Consider the following 21,749-nt stretch of genomic DNA (forward strand, 5'->3'; position numbering starts at 1 on the left):
AGGAGGAGGAGGAGGAGGAGGAGGAGGAGGAGGAGGAGGAGACCCAAGAATGTTTGAAGAGGAATTGAATCGGAGGATGCGGAATGAGCCTCCTTCCCTAGTGACGAGACGTTACTTGGGACGTTAAATGACATGCTGCGGATAAGGAATGAAAGTACAGCAAACCACTTCCATTCCAAATGCTGAAGCCATGAAGGCCTTCAGATGGAATGCCGGACATTAGCATGCATATTTTGTGACGCATTTTAGTTGATGCTTTAAAGTGCTTTGTATAAACTGGTAAAGTGGATGAAATGAAGCACCTGGAAGGTGGATTGGAGTTGGGCGTTGAAGCGTGGTGGAGTGCTGCTGCTCTTGACTTCTCGAAAAGTTGACAGTCCAACTGCGATTCAGTCAAGATGGAAGCGATGTATTCACTTGACAGTTTGCAATTCACAGGAACGGCTTGTAGTCAAGGTAAGCCGAAGTGAACTTTTTTTGTGGTATCCAATATGCCATGATTGTTCTCTGTTTTCACATCGTCTTAAACTACCTGCAGATTTCTTTCGTCTGAGGAAGGAGGTTGATCATCACCTCATCACTAATCAGGTCAGCTGGTGGGGGGTACACCTAAGTGGAGATGGTAGCAGAGCAATTCTTCGGCTCTCTTGATTTATCACTGAAACACATGAAAGTCACGCGGAGGAATTGCTACTTTTATCCAGACCTTGAATGAATAACTCACCCTTGCAATAACCAAGTGATATCACCGACCCGCTCGAACTGACCGACAAGGTGCAGCAATCCTTCAGTCCTGGCAGCAGCAAGTTCCCTCGCAGATGTACCACAATGTGACTAGTTAAGTACTGCCATTTCGACCCTATTTTTCCTGCGCAAGACAAACTAAAATTTCAGCCATACCCTTGAGCTACAGAAAAGATCCATTTGGAAGGGAAGATCTATGTCCCATTTGCAGTCATAAAGCACCTCTCTCTTTTTAACTTTGAAAAGACTCTTCACATTTGTGCATGATATTTAATAAAGTAGTCACTTTTCAAATATTCAAATCCTTCGGTCGCACTCTGAGTACGACACAAACGTCAAGCGCTCAATCCCAACCAGTCAAATCATACGAACACTTGTTCAAGGCTTTTCCAGGTCTCATTGGCACCGAATAGCAAATTCCTTATGAAATAATAAAAAGGCATGTGATTTGAGGGTAAACCACACATTCATTCACATTTCCAAATTTAGGCAAAACACAAAGTCCAATTTCACACTGAATTACCATAAAAAAGTAGGCTTTACGGGACAAGGGCCTTAGCAATTTAGCCATCCTTTTTGTCTGTTAACTATTTAACACCCACCTACTAGATTGTTTGACGATATCGTCGTGTAGTGAAGACCTTTCACCAGTGACTGGATTCAACCCTCATAAACACAACATTTATTCAACACACAGTCCACCTATTGCGTGAGTGATAGCTCATAAGACAAGTAGTATACCAGCAATGCTCAAAATGAAGCTTGTTTTCGTAAAAAAAATTGGGGAAATTTCATACTTTATGGAGATTGGGCGTCAACGCCTAAGCTTCAAGTGACGTGATTCGCTGTACACGAGGGGCGTTAACATCCGTTCTGGCAATTTTAAACACCGCGCTTACCTTTCTGCACACGCCTAAACGCATAACGACAATTGGTTAGTGGGGTGGTACTCACGCACACGTCTAAACCAATCAGGGCGTAAAGGTGACTGTTGCATAATTTCGCTTGGCGCAGCACTTCTTCTCAGAATATCATTCTCCTTCGTCTCCTCGTAGTCGCAACGGTGGGATTGAGGCACGAGGTTACATGGCCTACAAGTGGATTATCAAGGCTTCAGTGAACGAGGAATTATCCCAGTGAATACAAGGACTTTTCAAGTGAGCCACCTGTTTGTGCCCTTATTTTAGTTAACGTTATTGAAAATCTTTTCATACTTCAAAGAATAGACATTTTTACATCCAGATCTAATGGTATAAAGTCAGCTCTGCAAAGTGATTAGCGCCGATTACCAGCGGCCTTATGAATTATGTATGCGCAACGGCGGGAAGAAACCGAGCCTTATAGAGATCATTCATTACCGGTACAGTAGCTAATCTGGAGTTACATTCTTGCGATACAGGAACACATCTTAGCGTTACTGGAGTTAAAGCACACGCTTAATCGTTCCTTTTTCGTCTCTCTTATCGGTTTGGATTTCGATTCAGGGAATAAAAATCTAAAAATCGTGAAAGGTAGACATAAATACGAGGTCGATCCTGAACAAGTGTGCATTGCCGACTTTCGATTATAGTGTGATTTTATTAAATTTTTTTCCCTTTTAAATCTGTAAGTCAAAAAGGTGAACTCCTCAAACATTTATATTAAAATCAGCCTAGAGGTTGACCCCATACGATAAAATGCATCATACGTTTTTATGACGTGGATGGCACTTTTCCAGACACTTGGCATCAAGCTTTAAAGAGAATCAGATTAGTCTCTTGCCAACTTCCGAAGTTAGGAAAGGAAGAATACTTAACTCGATAGAGTGACAATATTCCTTTTTTTCTTTGGTAGAGAGCGCCTATCATTTAATGATTGAGGAAAAAATGTAAAAGTCTTCCTTTCTCCAAAGGCAAGTAAACTTTCCTCATCTAGAATGTTTCCTTTTTGACACATAAGTTAAAATGAAAAGAAATCTGCTACTGAGAATGATAGTAAAGGTTTTTTTAAGTAACCTTTATTTCTCTACTGGGCGTTAATTACACAGGACACTTTGGTGAATGACAATTTATGGGAACTATTGCGGTTTTTGTCTTAACTCGACCACTTAAGTGCGTAACTGACCTTAAGGAACTGACTCACAAAGCACGAAAGAATCTGCAAGTTAAATGAAAGAACAGTTGAGAAGTGCACAATACAAAAACCCACAAGTTGTTCATCCTCAACGAATAGAGTGGAAAAGTGCAGTTAAAAGATGTGCAAGTTGTAATGCATAAGTTAAAAGGTGCTTGTTTTTGTGAGAAAGTGATACTTTTTTGTTTTCATTTTTTGCAAAATTATGGTCAAGTACTAAGCTAGAGCATAAATCTTGTGGTATGTAGCCCTCCGGGGCCTCTCCGAGGTCGTAATAAGCCGAGGCAGTGCAGAGAACCATATACTACTAACTTACTAATGAGCCAGTAGGCCGTCAGGACGTTCCAAAGGCCACCTCACCCCGTGGGAGTGCAATGCACGGAGTCTAAACAGCTCTCATACTTAAACACAGGCGGTGAAGCTGACTAAAAGTTTATTATAGGACGTAATAAAACCCATTACTGTGCTTTCAACTATTGAAACGCTCTCCTGCACGATTGTGAGTTCAAATTTCCTTTCTACTGACACGAATTCAGGGAAGCTGCACTAAGCACTTTGTTTTAATTCCTTTCGTGTGGCAGAATTGGAGCATACGCCGTTTCAGTGCCTAATCTATGGTGAGTTTTGGAGTTCGGGACTTCCAGGGCACTGCGATGCCGTAGAAAACTTGCAATAAATTGGGGAGGAACCAAGGGCAAAGAAAGGCAAAGTTGATTTCCCTGTCGTTGATGTTTCAAGTTACTGACAGAGTAGCTAAATGAGTTCGCAACAGGGGTCATTTATGCATGGTGTCCCGATTTTCTCATCCTAGATTGGAGTCACAAATATACTTTATGTATATTTTCTACCAGATACCCAGAACAGACCGGCTGGGTCTGGAGCAACAAAGTGGCTGTGGGATGTCTGCGACCTGGGGCGAATTGCGTTTTCAGTTTTTTGGTCAAAAAATTATGAAAAGAAAATCTGACCCCTAGTGGTCGACCTTCCTCCGCGAGTCCAGTAGCCGACGCGGTGGTAGCTTGTCTCACACTTAAAACGCAATTGACCTTAAAAATTGTGAGGCTAAGAGAAGAAACTCGCAAAGCGTACGTTTGTGTGGTTCAATCGGATGTCGAGCTTTCTTCTTTTACAAACATAAAAAGAAGTATTCTCTCATCTGAATCAAAGCGGCGGGGATGAATGGTTTATGCTTTTATTTTTGACAACGAGTCATTTGGTTACTTTGAGGATTCCGAAAACGGAGGCTTGTTAGAAGTAGGTGTCATGTAAAACCACAAAGCGAGTGGATCCACGACACCCTCTTTCTCTTCTCCCGAAGAGAATGTGAGAACTTTTGTGAAAGTTGCATCCCTGGCAAAGCTCATTTACTGAAGAAAAGGACAAAATGAAATGTGATACAGAACTAAGCTGACCAAAACTAGAGGTAGGTGAAATTGCCTGTTGAATTAAATAACAACCTAACCACCAGAATTGCGAGTTATAATGTGGTTGATTTCGGACTAGCAGCATTATATTCTCCTCTTGTTGTACAAAAATAACGGCAAATTACTGTACCACAGGACTGGCTAAACTGTACCAAGGATGAAATAAAGTAGACAGTACACATCTTACAATTATATTGTTTCCCCTCCTCCTTAATAATGTAAAAATACAATTTCTTTGTTTTAAATCATGATCAGATGTACCTTTAAGTGAATCTTTTTGACAAATGTCACCTTCTAGTCTCGAACCAATGCAAATGAAGGAACCCGAGCTCTATTTCTCAACAAAAGCGGTGATGAACCAACCTTTCGGAATCAAATTTTCTGTCTTTCCGACAAAGTAGCTTAAAAGGAGACACAATTTCCTGTTTACTCCTTCGGATGGGTGTAAACGTTACCGACTGAGGCGTGTGTGAAATAACTGCAGCGCCAATTTACTTCAGGGTCACTTTTATATTAAAAACATCCCAATAATCATCAAAAAATGCCTTTACAACATTTCACTAATGAATTTTTTTAGCTGATATCAAAGGTAGCTAACTGCCAAAGCGCGTGTGAACTTTTTACGTTATGCTAACGTTTGATTAGAACTTGCAAAACCTTTGAGTGGCTTTGGAAGGAAATTGTCATTCTTGCTTTGCTTTTGTGATGAATGGAAGTAAAAGTTAGCATCCTTGAGTTCGCATAGAGTAAGTAGGCTAGTGACGGATTGAGTGAGAAGATGTGCCCTTGACCTCAGAGGCTACCGCAGATGTGCGATGGTTCAGGCATTTCGCGGATTTTTTCTTCCGATGACTGCAATTAAGTCACGGCTTTTGCCAAATCCTAAAGACCTGCTGGGAAATTTTTGAGGTAAGGCATAACATGCAGCAAACATCAAGTATGGGAGTTTGAAAAAGGGACATAAGTTCTTTTCTGCCCTTTAGCAACCCACGTTCATTCTGTAAAGGTCCACAAGCTTGCTAATTCTACTTTTTGAGGCGTTTTGCTTCTGAAAGCCAGGATAAACTTGGCCCTAGACAGCTTTATTTTCTGAGAGTCTATTCTCTTTTTATTACCTGACATCAAGAAAGGTTGATGCTCACTTGGAGAAACAGAGGGAAGAGGAAGAGTGAGATGCGGCTCCTCCTTCCCACCTATCAGTATAAAACACCTCTAGAGTCAGTTTTGCGGTGATACAGTGTGTCGCGAATTGTCTTGTAAGGATGTGACTTTCCTCCGACTACTTAACTTGGCTTAACTTAACTTTTTAAGGAGAAGTTACTCTTGCATACGTTAAATTTTAATGAGGTAGACAGATCTGTTTGACTTCCCCCAAGTAAACTATTCCCTCTGTGGCCCTCCACACCCACAACATAGTCTTTGGAAGCACACCTGCACAAAATATGGAGTTTTATTTGGCTAAGATGGCATAAATCTATTGTAGACTGTATATTTTCTCAAGTTTCCAAGGTGCTTTGTGATAAATTAGTAACTTTGGAAGCCAAAAAATGAAAAACGGCGTGTGGAGGAAGGATAAACAGAGCAAAGGACTGGGTGGGAAGGGGGGCGGTAAATAAGTGGTTGCACAAGTCATTTGCACCCACCGCAATAGTTGTTTACCAAATATGAAAGGAAAATACGCTTTTAAGATATTTTAAAGGTATTTACTACTTTCTCTCACAAGAAACAGGACTCAATTAGAGGAACACGTTTTATTACGGCTCATTTCTCGAATGAACGAAGTGAGAGAAAAATGCCAAATGATGTTGCTTAACGTCCCGGTTTCTATAAATATGCAGCTCTTTGCCTCTTCTTTTGCAGCAAATGGTCGTAAAATCCTGCAGATTTAGGAATAGTTGTAACGGGGACGATTTACGCAGCTGGAGCTTTCCCAAACTAGGGCAAAAAGATAACTGGCATGGAGGAACTTGGGCACAGAAAAAAGGCTTTAATAGTTTTTTGCAATTTTCCTTCTCATACCCACAACTTCCGACTTCAAAAATGTCCAAAAGACAAGCCAATTCGGAGAAACTAGCATGTAACATCGTGCCAAATTTTACCACATACCGCTTATTGTTTGTGAGAAAAGAACAAAGTTTGTCACTTGGTGTTAAATTTCCGAAGGCAACAATTACCCAATCTCCGCAAGAAGTACAACAGCAAGATAAAACTTTATTTGTTCTGTGAAAAGTAGCCTAGGAAAGCGACTGTTTAATGGTTTTATCAGCACAAATTTGGCATCCACTAGTGAAGTGATTGGTGTCTTCTTTAATTGACTGGAAAAATTGACATCTCAGGCGTGAATCAAGCGTTTCTATGCGACCTTCGATGCTGCTGTTACAAGGGGCGATCAACGTGGATGGGCCCTGCCATTCCTTCCCCACTCATTTTGTGTGGCAGCCACTGCATGCATACTTGTACTGACGCTGAATAGCTGCTCCACTATTTTTTTCACATTTTCCCAGTATTTTTTGCTCAGGTTGGTAGGTAGGGTTAATTTACCGCTCACCGAATTCAAAAACTTTTGGTTTCTTCCCATGCACGATAGGATTGAATGTGTTTCACTTGTAAAAATGCATTCTTTGGATTACTACTCCTTTCGAAGTCGTACGATTCAGGATTGACTCGTCGACCTACCCCTTGACTGACAACTCGTTTATCCTTGAGGCAAAAACTTGCAAAATACGGAAGTAAATCCACAGGATAGGCCGGTTTTGCGGATTCCCAGATTGTTATGCCATCTCTCGAGATTATGGGAGCGTCTGGTGGCCACCACGTGATCAGTCGCTGTTCCTCTTGAAAGGTGTCTCACATTTACAGCTCATCTGAGCAGCAATATGGGTTATTTAATGTTGATAAACTCGCAAACTTAAAACGATAAAGTGATGCCATTTTAAGGAGTGCGGGTACACCGTCCACTGTGGAGGGACTCTTACTTTCCCCATATTTAACCAATCCCCTTTAAGAAAAAGTCGGTCTTACAACTTGGTGCATTAATTTCACAAAATGTTCAGGATGAACAAGTTCTGAGAAAATAAAGTCTACTTTAATTTTTATTAAATGTTTTACCACTTTGGGTCTTTCAGTGCTGCAATGAGTACACCCAAACACACGAATCATCCACCAGAGGAGACACCCCAAGTCGGCACCAATTGGTGGGCCGAAAAGTCGGCGATCAAAGCCGGCGTGGAGGTGGCAAATGCAGAATACGTCGACTACTTGAAACAGATGATCGCCAGCCTCCTTGAAAATCAAATGAACCTCTCGGCGGCCCTCGATGAGACGCGGGAGGCCTGTGCTCAGTTGAATTTGGTAGAAAAATTTGTGAAGTTTTTACTATTTCATTTGCCATTCTTTGAAGTAGTTAATGATGGAGGGTGTTGACTGATGGATTTTAAGTAGAAAACAATTCGAGAATGTAGCTGATCGGCATTTTGAGGGGCAGATAACCTCTCAAAACTAATTTCTTCTCCATCACTTTTGTTCTATTCAATAGCTGCTAGAAGGCAGCTGTTGTGATTTTCTGACATAAGTAAACCATTGAAGTTTGTAATTAAAGGAGTGTATTCCTTCATACACAATTGAAGGTGGAGAAAATATAATTAAAGCTCATTTAACGGATGGATTTGGTTTTGAAGCCCTTTTGTTTATTCGTATTAAAAGTCTGGTTACTACTTTTTTTACAAAGGAGTCTTCTATCTGATATGGTCGTTCAGACAAGTGTGTTTCTGGTTGGTCGTTTAGAGGCAGGTAAAGGTGGTAGCAAAATCGAGAAACTAACAGTCGCCAGTCCTTCATGCCCTACTGTCATCTGCAGTCCATGTGTGGAATCTTAGCGGCACTATCTAGCTTAGTTCCCTCTCCAACGTCCCTTCACTTTCCAGTCGATGTGCGTGCATACCAACTTCCTCTTCCATTATCCACGTTAAGTAGCAGTGAATAATCGCAGTATTTTTGGACACCTTTGTCTCCAATTTCCGACTTTATCAACAGCCGCACGTCGTCATTCATCTTTTCTGTGAGGAATGGTGCACCTTCCACAGCACCACGCCCCCTTTAACTGGGAGTGTCTCATCATCAAAAAGTCACTTTGTTCTAATAACCACTCGCACACCATTCTGCACGATCTGTTGTCACACCTTCATTCGTTAACTGAAATGCAATAGATTTGACGAAGTGCTAGAATCTGCGTCTTTGCCATCAAGGGAAATTTGGTGAGCAATGCAAATACTGCAGTTTGAATCACCAGTTTCCTTCAACTTCTTGTCATGGAACGTAAGTATTCGAAGTAGGGGGGGGGGGTTGGTGGAGAGCCCAATGCATTCACCTTTTATGTTTCTACGAGTTGCAGCAAATCAACAAAGCGAACTAAGCAGCAAACCACATTGAAGTATTTAATTCCCAGACTAGAAGAATAACTAAACATGTTCTTGACCAGCGGTGAATAGAACATGAGGTGATTTCAAGAACGTCCCCAAAAATTGACTGCAGTTGTCAACCCAAGGATGTCAGGTGACGCTAGGAACCATCTCTCCAACTTTATTGGAGCTGTGTGCGATCAGTTTGGGTCCATGCTGGTGACACGCGCTAGTTCTGGTTTTGGTTGGCCTTGAACTTTATTGTGTGTGCTATTACGAACGTTCTATTGGCCAGTAGGGGGAGCTAAATGGCGGCGTGCTCTAGAAATCGCATAGATCAGGTGTGAAGGAGAAGCATCGCTTGAGGTTGTAGACATCCTCCAGCGGCTTCAGTCCAAATTATTACCGAAAAATTATAAAGTTTCCTTATGAGAAAGACATTAAGCTCTCTTTTAATTCCCACCTGTCATATTTGGATTTCAAATTATCAACTGCAAATTTGGTTATTTTATAGCCTACTAGAGAATTGCCTGGTATAACCCTTTATTTTAAAAGTCCACACCCATCTTAGGGTTCCTTGCCAAATTCTTCGAGTAGTTGCAAAAAATGCATCAACTTTTGACTTCCCATTGTGGTTGGCTGTACGTGACGGCAGTAGGTCATGCATGTGACTCCTGCGAATAAACAAGGGCACCTTTATTTTATGGCGGAAGAAGTACTGTCGCATCCCATTCTCTGTCGGGAGTTTTGGCGTTCCAATGATGACATCACCAGTCGTCATTTTTTGTTCATGTAAATACCTACTTAAAACTAAAAAAAGTATTATCTCTGAATTGTTGCTTTACAATAGAGCAGTCCATTTTTGATGGTATCTGGACCAGGCGTTTACCATTAGTTGACTTAAAATGGCCATCACATGGTTGTAAAGTCGGGGTAAGGGTAAGAAACTTGTCGGTGGTATTGAGGGCGTTAAAGGTTAAGTTGAACCCAATTGACGTTGATAGGCTCTTTAATGGGCACAAAGATGCAATTCCTAAGGCTTAAAATGACCCCTATGTTTTCCAAACTTGTGAAATTTTTTTGTGTATAATCAAAGTTTACGAGTTGGAAACTGTAAAAATGTCTTCAAAGCTGCGTGCGTACCGGCACCCTGCACTTTGAGTGGCAAATGTTTGTGCCCTTGTGTGATTAGCAGGTGGGTGGGGAGTGTGGAGACAGGTTCCACTAATTTTTATGCATAAATCATGTACTAGGGTCACAAAATCGTCACAAATTTGGCAATTTTTTCGGCCTCCCCTCTCCCCTCCAGGGAGGTCATGAATGAGGGCGAATGTGTAGCTTTACTGACGGATTACGCTTTTGAGAGCTTGGGTAAACCTCCCTCCTCCCTGAATTACTCGGTTGTGATGATCTTGGCAGGAAACCCTTCTTGCAGTAAATGGATACGAATTGAATGATGCCACTCTACATTTTTAGAAACCTCGACAATGATGTATTATTTTCAAATATTTAATTCATTTTGGGTCATTTTTTTCCGGTGATTTGAAGTGCATCCATTTAATCACTCGACGGCATGATATATGTCATCAATGTAAGAATGTACCTTTTTATTTATTTGTTTTCCATAAATTGGTGAAAATTCAAGGTGCATATCAAGCTATATTCCACATCATCCATCCGGACACAAAAATATGAGGAAACGTCAGCATTGCAATGAGATGTGATGAGAGGTCAAGGTGAAAGTTGGCATTTAATCTGTGGGGACCGGATCCTTGTCTAACTGACAGATTAATAGCAGGACTCCATTTAATGTTAAAAGACAATAAAGATTTGTATATTTCATAGAAGATGTTTTCCTAAGCACTGTGTGTAGAACAAAGCTAAGCTGCCCTCTAGTGAGCTCTGACGCAACGGTCGTCTGAACCGATCGTAAAATGTGAGTGATTCACTTCGAAATTCACCTCGTGGAAAATGAGAAATTGGGGTCAAATTAGGCCATTGGTTTATGCAAGTGCCTGGGATTTATTAAAACCGATGAAATTTTATGTCAGAAACTGACGCAAACTCCTCCTCTCTCCCTCTTTTGATTCGAGATTCCGTACAAAGGCTCTAGGAAGGGAAGCCCCAGGGCAGGAAAACCCTCCACCAATGGCGATGGGCTTGTGGGGTCCCCAGATCTTGCTGAAGGAGAGGTGGCAGTCCATGCCATAGGATAGAAGTGTAACCTGTAGAAAGTGACGTGCCGCCGTAGTTTGTACAAACAATGAAATAAGCCTTTTTACTTGAAAAAACTTCCAGCCACCTCCACTGAATGTATGTATGTATGTATTGTAGAGAAAGTTAAGATTTTTGCATTACGTTAGGAATAGGAGGTTGTTTTGAGTAACCTACATTAGCAAAGAATCGTTTGCCTAATCACTCGAAATGTCAAAACTTTATTTATTTATATAGTTTCTGAAAAAGAATTAAATCCTTTAACATGAAACAAACAAGTGTTGCGAAATAATTGTTTAGAGTATGATGTAAAGGAGACACAATTTGCCCCCCAAAAGGGCTCCCATAGTTATCTACCATCTGCAACAACATCTCACCCGCCATTTTTGTTTGTTTTTGACAGCAAAAATCGGAGCTGGAGGCCTCGAGCACCCAAGAGGTGCAGGTGTTACAAGCCGAATTGTGTATGTGCAGACAACGTGAGGCGGAGATGGCGCTGGCTTACGAGGATTTGCGGAGTCGTGTGGAGGCCATCGACCAAGTCATTGAACAGGTAAGTCGCCATTTCACATTGCATTCTCTTCGTTTGGTTTACCACAAACCGTCCAATCTCGGTGGCATAAGAAGTGGTAGAGTTAATCATGCCATCAGCCATGAGTTGTGCCACTGCCTTGTAAGGTGGTACATGTTTAGGGAGACCGGGTTGGTGATGGTCTCGGTTCCAACTGAAAGCGAAGAAAAAGGCAATTTCACCTATAGTTTAGGCGACAGAGTCATTTCTCATATCACTGTCGTTCCGGGACCCAACGATTTTTGCATTTAAAAGTGTAAGCTGAAAAATAATTTCTCATAAATCAACTCTAATTAATGCCATTTCGAGTGTTGACTTTCTCCGCCTTCTAATCTGCTAGAGCGTCCTCGAAGCAGTAAGCAGCATTTAGCTTTGAGTAAATCCGCAGCAAATTTTTCGGAAGAACAAGTCACAAAACGTCATTGGGAGTTTTAAAACGGTATGTTGTTGCCTGTGAGAATCTGTCAAATCGGCGTTATTGATTCCACCTGGTAAAGGAGGTTCTCACAACACTCACAGTTTGACGTGACACAGTTCTTTTCATCAGAGCTGGGTACTGCAACTCAATTAGCCAGTCAAACTCTTCGTTTTTCGAAGCTTTAAAATGTCCGCCTTCCATGGAAATCACGATTAAATTGAGCGACAACAAGATCATCGAATTCAGGACTGTTGCTATATAAAAAATCATTTCAGACTAAGTTGGTGTAACCTCAAGTTTGCGCGCGCTAGTGCCCTAGATCCTATCGACCTTCCACCCAGATAATCAATAAATAATCGATCGACCCGGGAACAGATGTATTTATTGATTAACGGAGATGAGTCAGCAAAGTTCACGCGCTCGACGGTAAGCTGGCGTGAAGCGCCTGAGTAGTACTCCGGGTCCGTGTCTCAGTCGGCTTAGTCACGCTTACCTATTAGGGCCTGGTTGACCTTGTTTTGAGAAATGACAACTAGTGTGCCATCTTAGTTAATGATTAGGGTCTGGGCCATAGTCAATTTACAGGGGCTCCTAGCCAATAGGCACCAAAATGGGAACTTGGGGGAAAACTAAATACGGACGGTTTCTGGAGTCGTAGACATCCCAAACATGTACCTAAAACACAGGGTTCCAACACCTGCCATGAAATGGGAGTTCCCATACATGTGAAAACCGTTCACAAAATCGGACACTTCTTTCACATGTCAGATCCCATGGCTTGACGTCCTCTTCAACTCCGACGACCCTCTCCCTGCCCGTCTTAAGGCGTTAAAATGTGAGGACGAGGATGTGGAGACAGGGGTGACAGCAAGCGAGCCTCGTGTCTCGCAAACCTCCGCCAACTTCCGCTCTGCCAGTTACGATGCTGATGCTGACGCAGATGACGACGATGATGATGAGGCCGATATTGATGTAGTGGAAGGTGACGTCACGCCGCATCACCATCAAGTTCCCCTCTCTGCTTGGCATCGCTCTAAACGTACTGGAAGTGCCTCCCCACTGAGCGATAGCGGCTGCACCTCTGAGAGTCACGATGAAATTTCACTAGCCTCACTCAACAGCACACACAGCAGTCCACATCTAGCTGTTCTTCGTAGACGACTAGAAGCCCAGCAACAACAGCAGCAACAGAATGGTGAGGTGCGAATGCGCAGATCGCTACAACACGCACCACTGAAGCGTTCTGCTACCTCCGCTATCGTCAGTGGTGGTGGTAGTAGAGGGAAAGAAGGATGGAGACTGGGGAGGATTACGGAGTCATTGCGGGCATCAATCTCGCGGTTTGCAGATAAGTCGGAGTGGAAGATGGAAGCACTTGCAGCGAGACAACGCGAAGCCAGAGCGCTGGTGCTGCTGAATGAGACGCAAGCCGAGGTAATACTGCTAAAACTTAAATCCAAAACTTGTCTATTTTAAAACGGCGGCTATTTCATTCTTACTGACAATCAAGAGTTCAAATAGCAATTTTCAGCCAAGTTTAGCACCCATTCTGTAGTTTTTTTGCTGTGTAAAGCTTAAATTTGGATTAAAATATACTTAGTTCTTTTTGTGGCACTATTTTCCCCTCTAGCAGTGGTGGTTAAGTCTACTTGTACCTCTGTCACCATTCGCACCTCCTTCCCCCATTTCTATTTCAAAGTTAGCATTGGGTGACATAACACCTTCGTCCAATATTAAGCTTCACGAGCTTACATTCATCATTCCCGCGAATGTTTGATTTTTCCAGTATCATCCAACTTGAAGTCCCCTCTTTTTGACATGCTAGTTGTCACATCTCTTTTTTGCAAAGAAAATAGCTTATAGGCCAGATTCAAGATTAAGTAAAATCCCTAAGCGCTGACTTGACGTTGGTGTTTTGCTTGAAGAAATAAAATGATTTCAATGCCAAAAGCAAAGCAAAATTAATACGAAAACAACAGAGAAAGGAATTACCTTGCAGGTAAATTTCTCGCTTAAACAGTCAGATGTTTACTTATATTAAACTATTTAGTGATGTTTGAGTGTTTACTGCGTTGTCATGGTAGTATACTATTAAAAGCATTTCGTCCCATGTAAATTATGCTAATTCATCGTCACACTGAGAGAGAGAGCTTGTATAATCACATGTGAGATAAACGAAGTTTTGTTAATTGCATTCACGTCAAAGGATGTCCTGGAAATGAACGCAAAAGTGTCGTAACATCGGTGACAAAGTGATCAGCCCTTTTACAATCTCGTCCCTCAAATGACCTTGACGGCGTGAGCAGTTGACTGGTCGAAGTGAAGGACCAATGGGAATGCGCATCGAGAATATTTCTAGTGCACCTGCTTTTTATGTAATGACTTATTTTTTAGCATGTCAAGCAATGCTATTCTAATGGCTTGATTGTCAAAATAATCCCTAAAGTGAAGCATTTGATAGATGAGTTTCCAAAACTTGTTGAAATTCCTTTTAAATGGCCACAAAAACATTTCACTGGTAATTCAAACAACCGTTCCGTTCCTTGTGCATCATCCCTTTCTATAAAAGTGTAGCTTTTAATATCGCTTGAGTGCCATACCTGCTGCAGGTTACCAACACTTCCCTTTTTTGCTTTTAAATCGTACAAATCCCTCCAAATATTTACCATTTCAATCCGTTTTTGCAAAGGATCCATCCAATAGTTTTCAAATATTCACAGTTTTACTGTTAAACTTGCGCATTTGATCACCATCATGCCTGCTTATGAACCACATTACCTGGTATTGTGCGGCGTAGAAGTGACAAGACCTTCTCGTTCGAGAGCATTAAGTTAAGCGGTTATGCTTTTTACTGTCAAAAATCTTCTGGTCAATTAATTACTTTAAGGTATGAAAAACAATTTCTTTAGGCAAAAAAGTTCCTCTTTGGTTTCATTGATAAGTCATTCATCAAGGATTTTGAACACTTTTGGTGCTAAAAGATGTGCTCATTTCCTTAACCTTATGTAATACGGAAGGAGGGATGAATGATAGGTAAAGTCATTACTAGTCACCAGTGTGCTTGTACATCAAGGATGGCAAAATTTACGCTTTTCTCAGCGATAAATGTTCCACGTAAATTAAAAAACAGAGGGAGAAAAGTGATTTGCTGTGGGTGATATTCACAAAAAGTAGTCTTATTTCAGTTTTGAAATAAGAGAGTTTTGAAAAGCCTGTCTTTGTGGAAAGGATATCAAGCCTATGATCACGCGGCCTTGTCATCAACAATGAACTGCTAATTTGGTTTTAGACATCGAGAGGTTCAATGAGAGGACGGCTGGTCGGTTCAATAAATAACCCATTTTTAAGGGGATTGAAAATCACTCGATAAAAAAATAAAAAACTGCAAAACCATGTAATCGCCAAATGCGAAAAGTGAATGGCCTGAATCCAATACCAGCTTGGCATTATCAGTAGTGAAAAGGGTTTACCGCCACTCCTAAAAGAGCATGGGGTTGTCAAAAAAAATGTTTTTTTTTTTAAAAAAAAATAACAGATACACACTCAAGAGGCAAATCAAACCACCAATGGACCACTCTTAGATCTGTTTTATCATTCATTACTCAGATAAAATGAGGTAGAGAGAAAAGGGAGTATCAGAATGCTTTGTTGAATAATAAAAAAGAAACAGGACTTGTTCTTCCCACTCACAGATGTATGTAGCTAAAAGTGGCTTTTCACTTTGGAAACGATTATTATCAAACAACACATTTGTCTAAATTCGAGATCCCAAAGAAAACCTAGCAGTATCACGACAATTGAAAAACCAGTTTCAGCTCTCCTGCTTTGCAGGTTACATTTGCTTTCCCTACCGGCAGGTTCGAAAGGTAGAGTCACGCTGCAAAGGCCTCACCCGACGACAGAATGAACAGGAGTTGAGGATGAATGAGAAGGAGAAGGAGATTGAACGCCTCCTGAGTCAGGAGCGCGAGCTTCGGAACGATCTACGCAACTGGCAGCAACGAGTTTTCCAACTTGAAGCTGAGGTGGGCTCCTTTTCTCAGACTCCCTCTTTTTTAAAAAGAACCTTCCATGTTGGCTATGTGGTTCGGTAGGCTAGCAGCTCCAGTACCAATATAGTTTGCCACTTTTAGACCATTTCTTACTTAATAAAAACCCACTATGTTTGCCTAGAGAATGGCACAGAATTTCTCATTTATAAAAAGATTATTCGTGATTCGGGTACTAGTTACGGCGATTCATTATTTGGATAATTTTTGTACTTTTTCATGACTTAGCCGAATACATTTCTGTGATACTTTCCGCCTTAAAGTACAAGCTTTCTAATGTCTTCCGAAATATTTCACTATTTTGCGCAATTTTGCATCCAAAAATGCCTCTTAATTCAATATTCGTTTCACTCTGCAACACCTCATTTGTGTTTCACTTTGATACTGCTCGGTATGATCTCTCTCTCTAGAATCAGCCCTGGTGAATAAGTTTGTGTTTGAGGTGGACTCCGAGGCTACTTTTATTGAGAAAAAGGTCTGCAGCTTGATTTTTAAAAGGTCGTGTTCCAATTTGAAACAAACTAAAAAGAGAGATCATGTTCCGAAATTGTAAAAAAAAGATTTGCATTGGGGTAGCAGTATGCATCCCTTTTTTGACGTATCGTGTACTAGCATTTATGCATGTCTGGAAAGTGATCCCGTCACGAAATCCTAACTGCTTCTTTCATCTGTCTGCTTCCATTCACTTCGCAATTTCATGATGACCGCATTGGCAGTAGTCAAGTAGTGCTGTGAGTTTCTCGATGCATGTAGAAATGCAAAATTTAGGTCTGTCTAGTCAACAAACTTTTCTGTCGAAGGTGTGGAAGCAACCAACGGAAGAATATCAGCAACGAATTCACCTTCTCTTCACAGCACTCAGTAGTTATAATTGAACCCTGTCTTTGTGCATTGGCCTAATCATCAATAGAATGCCATCTTGGCCCCTCGTTTGACGCCCTCACTTGCCACCTTTTAATCCTTCCTTCAAAGGCATAAAATACCGAAAGGGCAACAGTTCACCGATTTACGAGATTGTTTAAATAAGGGTGTTGTCATTGCCAATTTTTTTAATCAGGTAAATCTGGGCTTAGACAAAGTAAAGGCGTAAAGAGACTCCTTGAAAGACAGCACCACGCCCATTTATGTTCTAACCCTAACCTTTAATGGTGAAAGTAAAAAGGCGCATTTTGAATGCCGCCACTTTTTTGGAAAAGGTGAAAGTGTCATGGCTTGTAAATGCCATGTCGCCCTCATAAACTCAGGCTACTTAAATTGTAAACTCTAAATGAGTCACTTATCTTACTAGTTATTATGTTGTAGTCAAATTGACACACCAAACTCATGACCCGCCTGATTAATCAGGCATTTTGCCCAGACCTCTTATCGTCGTTATTCTGTAAGGATTCGTGAATTCTCTTTCCCACTATCCTCCGCCTAGTCAGTCCATCTGGCATGCGCATCTTCCAGTTTTCCTCTGAATGTATGAAATCTGGGTAGGCGAACTCAATCTCGACTTCTGTAGCTAATGCAAAATCGTAAAAGGTTGATTGACTAGTTGCATTTTAGTACAAATTTTCCCTCTCCAAGAGAGGTTTTGATGATGTTTCCTGCCGGATATGAAGACAAGCTTTAAAGTGCTTTTCTATAGACCGAAAAAAACAAAGATAACAAAATCATATGAACATTTATTTTGGGAATTTTAAAGACCTTAAAAGATATAATTAAGGATTCTAAATTCACATGTTACGGGATTTGTCGTTGATATACTCTACGTGTTTAGACTATGCCACAGGCTATCTGCGAGCTTCAATTCCCAGATGATGGTCAAAAGTGGACTAGTTTTGATTAATTCTATTCATTATGACATAAGATGCTTTTCTTAAATATATTGAAAGCCTTGGATGGAGTTGGTGCTTGCAAACTTCATGAGCTTTTTAACCTGTCCCCCAAATCCAACTCCGAAAATGCAGATGATCCGGTATCAAAGGACATTTTCAAGACAGTGGTGCACTTTTCTCCCAGGTCAGATATCTGACCTCAGTTGCGAAGTGACCTCGAAGTCAAATGTAATGTACGACTGCGATCGTATTCTATTTTGAAAATGTTACTGGGGTGAAGTTAACAGTGGAACGTCAAGTGCCACCTGGGAGTGGAAAACGTCAGTCAATGTTGTACACGCCACAACAATCATATCTCACAGCTTTCATCCTGCTTCTAGCGCTGATTCGCACTGTCGTCAATCCTCAGAATCTAAGGTTGCGTCGCTTATAGATGTATGGAAGAGTTTAAAATGTATTAGCCGAAAAAAATGACAAATAAACGCTAGAAATCCGAGTCCTATACATATCAGATAAATCTAAAGGTTCTATGAAATCCTTTTTTAATGAGGGGAGGGATAGGCTAGAGGTATTCACTGATTCATTCCACCTTTTTATAGACTCAAGAGATTCGTCACAACTGCCAGATAGCCGAACTGGAAATGAAGTCACGCCTTCTAGAGGCCAGCATGCTGGCAGCCGATCCGACAGCTAAGGCGACACTACACAATCCCGCCAGTCTCTTCTCTGAGGACGTCATTCGAGTCAAGGTAACAGATGAGACTACCACCCCCACAACAACCACCCCATCCACCGCCACTATCACCACCCCCGCCCCCGTCTCTCTCCGTGGATTATCTCACGAGGACGCCAGTAGACCTCCAAAATTCTCCCGACCCTCGTTGCAGGGGAGACCGCAGTTTGCCTCCACTACAAGTCTCTCGCGTCTCTCTTTGGCATCGTCCAGCCAGACAGTGAGTTGAAGTGTTAAGCGTGTAAACTTTAGAAAGTGTTTATTTCAAGTTGGCCATCAAGCTACCAAGATTCGGCTTTCATGAAAGATAAGTAGATGAATTCTTAAAATGACAGGTGAGTAGATGAATGAGTAGGTGGTTGTGAGATGGATGCAGAGGTGGCAGACGAAAAGAAGATGAATTGATGCATCGATACAAAGTAGTGGGATAGATAGGTGAGTCGATGGGAGTGTTAATGAAGATGGGATGGATGGATCCATTCGATACAAGCGAATTGACGAAGAGACATTAGTACCTTTCGCCTTGAAAGTGAATTTTGCTTCCAAGTAGGGGTGTAACAAATAAATTAGTTTTATCGGCGTAGCCGATGTACCAGCGCTGTATTCGGGCTAGCAAATGCATAAAATTTGTTCAATTAATCTCATTTAACGAAGTTCCTGTCCTAGAAGTTGTCTCTATCCAGTTTTTATGGTATTAAAGCAACGACTGGTGTTGTGCTCCCTCTCGGCTTAGTCGGTCTGAAAGGACAGCCAACTATTCAACCAGTTCCTCTGTACCAAGTAATCAAAAGGCTGGCGTACTTTCCGATGCGGCTCGCTACGGCGGGTTGGTGTAGCTTGTATTAACCTGTCGAATGCGTGCACCACAAGGTATTGATACACTGGTGCATTATGTCAATCTGTCAATCTAAAGCTCCTCACGTCACGTCAGTAGTTGGAGATGGACGTGTTCGAAACTACTGAGATAATTCAGTAGTACTTAGTGCTGGTGATGAAGATGCAATCGCTACGCACCTACATTAACGGGGAAGGGTAGGTGATGACGGAAGCTAGGCTAGATGGTGCCACCGTGGAAGACTGCCTTCAACGCATTATTCTTCCCCTTATTTCGCCACGTTATAGAGGCAAGCAGTATACATCCAGTTAGTGGGTGGATGAATTAATGCGTCGCGGTGAGGGGGACTTAAGGCACTCATGTTCCCCTGTTAGGCAAGGGACCACACTAATCACTCTTCATCTCTAAACAATCCACCCAAGGTACAGTTCACACTTCACACTTGTGGTGCGAACGTTCATGTTCGGACGGCTGTGCATGGATTGTGCGTGATAGGCTTTGATCCGAGTTATTCCCTACGAAGTGGAGGTTGAGGAATTTCACCTGCCACCTATCTGCTCGATAGATCTCAACGCAACCAATGGAAGGGTTGGAAGAAAGTCCAAATTGTGTCCTTCAAGACTAGTTAAGTCCCCTCCTACCCGCTTGAAGATGAGTGAGATGTTGCCCACTCCCTCGTAATGTTAATTATTTCAGCAAACCCAGCAAATGTTGAGGCTTTTCATGACAATGTATTCTTTATTGATAAAACCAACTTGCTTCTGATGGTAACCTAGGGACTGGAGAGACGCTTCAAAACTCTCTTGGATCTTGCGTCCACTATGAGGCGCAGTCATCAACTGCACTGTTCTTAAAACGTCAAACTTCCACAAAACTGAAAATAACTGGGATTTATAATCCTTCCACGGCTTCAACTCAAACGAGGTCCTCTGTCCGACAGCGGCAATGCTACCTGACAGTGCAGCTCAAACGCATGCCAGTCAGCCCTCTAGTTTTGAGTGACTGTTGCGCAGCCTTGGCCACGCACCTTTTATTAAGCCCCACAGCCTGGCGCACAATAAATTCCAGACGAAAATTTGTATTTGGCATTTTGTAGCAAAAAAATACATCAGGAATGAGCCGACCCGCCTCCAGCCTCCAACTCAATCACCCCTCGGGCAGCAGTGGTGGCGTGTCGTGTCGAGGCCGCAGCAGCATCCTCACCACCTCCTTTGGCTCGCTCTCCGAGCTAGAGCTCACATCCGATGTATGAGGAGAGGAGGGAGTACGCCCACCACCAATAACCAGTCGCATATCTAATTCGTTTATTCTCTCTCTCTCTCTTTCTCTCTCTTCCCCTTCCTCCTATTACACGCATTCACCCATTTTATATTCGTAGGCACGGAGCATTGGAGCATGCTGTTGTTGTTTTTCCTACCACTACCACCACCACTCCTACTACCACCTGCCATGCAGTCGTGTGTGTGTGTATTTGTGTCCGACAATGACGATGATGATGAATGTGTGATTTTGAGTTATACATAGATGATAGATATCATTGATACTTGAGTGTGTCTTCAACATTAGAGGAGGGGATGGTGGAGGGGGCGGGGAAGGCAATTGGCGTTTTGAGGTTGGTCTCTAAATAGGGAGAAAGGATGGCCAAATTAATGGATGGAAGGATAAGTAGACAAGTGGGTGGACACACTGACGAATAGATGGATTGATTCAGAGGCGACCTCTTGTCAGGTAATTTACTGGAGCAAAAAAACTGGTGAATGAGTGGAGTGGATGGAGGAGAAACAGAGTAGGGATGGAGACTTAAATCCACATGAGAGTGATGAGTGGGAAGGGTTAACAGTCGGTGGATGAATGACGAAACTAACGTACAGACAAGAGGATGAACCAGTCGACAAAGAGATGGGTAGCAGATTAAGGAGTGGCGGACAAATTTGAAATTGGTGGGTGATAGGAAGTATGACTGAAAGGCTTGGACGGATTGACAAGTAGATAGTCAAGGTCCAGAATGAATGGCTGGAGGGCTCCATTAGGACTGGAAAGTTCCCGTTTGAGCTTTCACTTACCGATGCTTCAGCAGCCATAAAGAGTGTTAAGAGGATTCCACGGCGGTGCTTTAGTAGATCTGAAGTAACTAAACTCGAGACGGGGGTGACAAATAAAACTGATGACTGTGCGGATAAAAGGAGAACTTAATGGGTGATTTGAAGAAAAGTCGGCGGTACGCACCGATGAAGATGCACATTAGTAGGTGGATTGTTGATGCTTCAGACAGAAAATTAGAGAAAGGCGATGAAGGAATGATACTGAGAAGGGTAGACAGGCGTGAATTTCTGCAATGTTCTTTGATAAGACGGATGGACCAATGAGTGGTCGGGTGAGCCGTCGAGTAGGCAAAACAGGCCCCAGAATGGAGTGGGCGACAAATTTGTTGC

The 21,749-nt window shown here is 42.1% G+C and overlaps 1 protein-coding gene across 1 annotated transcript; it reads left to right on the forward strand. All coding sequences in view use genetic code 11, as the record gives it.

Annotated features, from left to right (window-relative positions):
* Window positions 1-7,412: 7,412 nt before the first annotated feature.
* Window positions 7,413-20,569, forward strand: EGR_04918 (hypothetical protein; the record flags this gene model as incomplete). Its single annotated transcript, XM_024494167.1, has 6 exons — window positions 7,413-7,631; window positions 11,295-11,444; window positions 12,649-13,314; window positions 15,738-15,905; window positions 18,349-18,702; window positions 20,414-20,569. 6 exons carry the CDS (start codon window positions 7,413-7,415, stop codon window positions 20,567-20,569), a joined length of 1,713 nt encoding a protein of 570 aa, XP_024351404.1.
* Between the last annotated feature and the right edge of the window lie 1,180 nt (window positions 20,570-21,749).

The sequence above is a fragment of the Echinococcus granulosus genome (assembly GCF_000524195.1).
Source record: "Echinococcus granulosus chromosome Unknown EG_S00033, whole genome shotgun sequence".
NCBI classification, from domain to species: domain Eukaryota; kingdom Metazoa; phylum Platyhelminthes; class Cestoda; order Cyclophyllidea; family Taeniidae; genus Echinococcus; species Echinococcus granulosus.